The sequence below is a fragment of the Aphanomyces astaci genome (genome assembly GCF_000520075.1).
Source record: "Aphanomyces astaci strain APO3 unplaced genomic scaffold supercont1.52, whole genome shotgun sequence".
NCBI classification, from domain to species: domain Eukaryota; phylum Oomycota; class Saprolegniomycetes; order Saprolegniales; family Verrucalvaceae; genus Aphanomyces; species Aphanomyces astaci.
Window position 1 is genome coordinate 351,019 of NW_009798315.1, and position 1,905 is coordinate 352,923.

The window sequence follows — 1,905 nt, forward strand, 5'->3', positions numbered from 1 at the left end:
ATCGACGCCGTAATGAAGTTGTTCGCGCTTGAAGAACAAATCCGTCCAAGAGTCCCGCTCCACGCGAGCGATTGCTTCAATGCCATCCAAAAACTTGCCCAAAGCGGCCCCGTCGTCGACGTTTTCGAGCACTGGACGTAGGTCTGGACGCGCCCACCACAAGAGGATCACAAGCTGCATGTACGACTTGCCAATGCCAGCATTGCCAACCACAACAATGCGATGCTCCGTACACGCGATCATTGCCTTGATCATCTTGACTGCGAATGATCGGATGAATACGACTTGGCTTTGTACTGTATCACTGATGATGATTCGGGCAAACGGTGCGGCTTGCCAATGCCAGTATTTCCAACCACAGCAATGCGGGGCTTCTTGCATGCGGTCATTGCATTGACCATCGCGACAGTGAAAGGCCGGATGAATACAACGTGGCTGAAAATCAGAGTGGATCGTGGCAAACGGTGCGGCAAGCAGACCACCTTTCGGATCGTGAACGTGGTGATACAGCCTGGAACAGGTTCAGCGATTGGAAGGTCCTCGATTCTGTCGACTGGATTGATGGGAGCGGTGCAAAGCGCGTGAAAGAAGTTGGAGTCTATCATGTTTGGTTAGAAGTGCAGAAGATCAAGGGGCGCTTACCAGACAACTTTGGTTTCACAGTTGAGACGAACGCTTGCCAAGCCTTGTTGCTGAACACTGATACAGGGCTTTCCACAGCTCCTTGTGTTTCGACGTCGTCTCCACGTTGGCGCTTGTTTGATGTGAACGGAGCAACCACCAAGATGGCATTTGCCAAATGTTCGCCATAACCTTCAACCCTTGCATCGGCAGCAAGAGGAGCATCATTGCGGGCAAACGCGGCCTGGTCGGCGTAGACAGAAAGGGCAGGTGGGGCGATTCAGGGTTAACTTAGTTCAGGATGATTGGCTAAGCGATTCCTCAGAACAAATTGTAGCCAATCGGCACGGCCTTCACATTTCAAGTGAAGTACTTTTACTGGATGTTTGTATTGAGTCAAAACATATGATCGCTTGAATTATAACCAATCAGAATTGACTACACCCCGTGTAGTGTCAATTCATGGGCTCATAAAAGCTCACGCCCGTTGTCAATTCATTATCGGACGTCGATGGCAAGCAACCGACGTGTCTGGGTTACTCTGGTTGATGGCAAAGGTGCCCAGCTGATGTCGCCAGGCAAAGTGAACATCTCCCCCGACAGCGACGTCGACGATGTTAAACAAGCTGTGGAGGCCATGTACCGCGGCAGCGCCTTGGAGAGAATCACTCGAACTGACCTTTCTGTCTACGCCGACCAGGCCGCGTTTGCCCGCAATGATGCTCCTCTTGCTGCCGATGCAATGGTTGAAGGGTATGGCGAACATTGGGCAAATCCCATATTGGTGGTTGCTCCGTCCACATCAAACAAGCGCCAACGTGAAGACGACCTGTTTCAGTGTTCAGCAACAAGGCTTGGCAAGCGTTCGTCTCAACTGCAAAGCCGACGTTGTCTGGTAAGCAGCCCCTTGATTTTCTGCACTTCTAACAAAACATGATAGACTCCAACTTCTTTCACGCGCTTTGCACCGCTCCCATCAATCCAGTCGACAGAATCGAGGACCTTCCAATCGCTGAACCCGTTGAGGACTGTATCACCACGTTCACGGATCCGATTACGAAGGTCCAGGTGGTCTGCTTGCCGCACCGTTTGCCGCAATCCGCTCTGATTTTCAGCCACGTCGTATTCATCCGGCCTTTCACTGTCGCGATGGTCAATGCAATGACCGCATGCACGGAACCCCGCATTGTTTTGGTTGGCAATGCTGGCATTGGCAAGTCGTACATGCAGCTTGTGATCCTCTTGTGGTGGGCGCGTCCAGACCTACGTCCAGTGCTCGAAAAC

General features: G+C 51.9%; 1 protein-coding gene across 1 annotated transcript in view; it reads left to right on the forward strand.

Moving 5' to 3' along the window:
* Window positions 1–1,189: 1,189 nt before the first annotated feature.
* The window catches only part of H257_13965 (hypothetical protein), a gene marked incomplete at both ends in the record, with an annotated part of 3,813 nt that continues 3,097 nt past the window's right edge, over window positions 1,190–1,905 (forward strand). Inside the window, one exon of the mRNA XM_009841673.1 lies at window positions 1,190–1,516. Coding sequence (XP_009839975.1) covers window positions 1,190–1,516 — 327 coding nt within the window. The remainder of the gene's footprint in view (window positions 1,517–1,905) is intronic.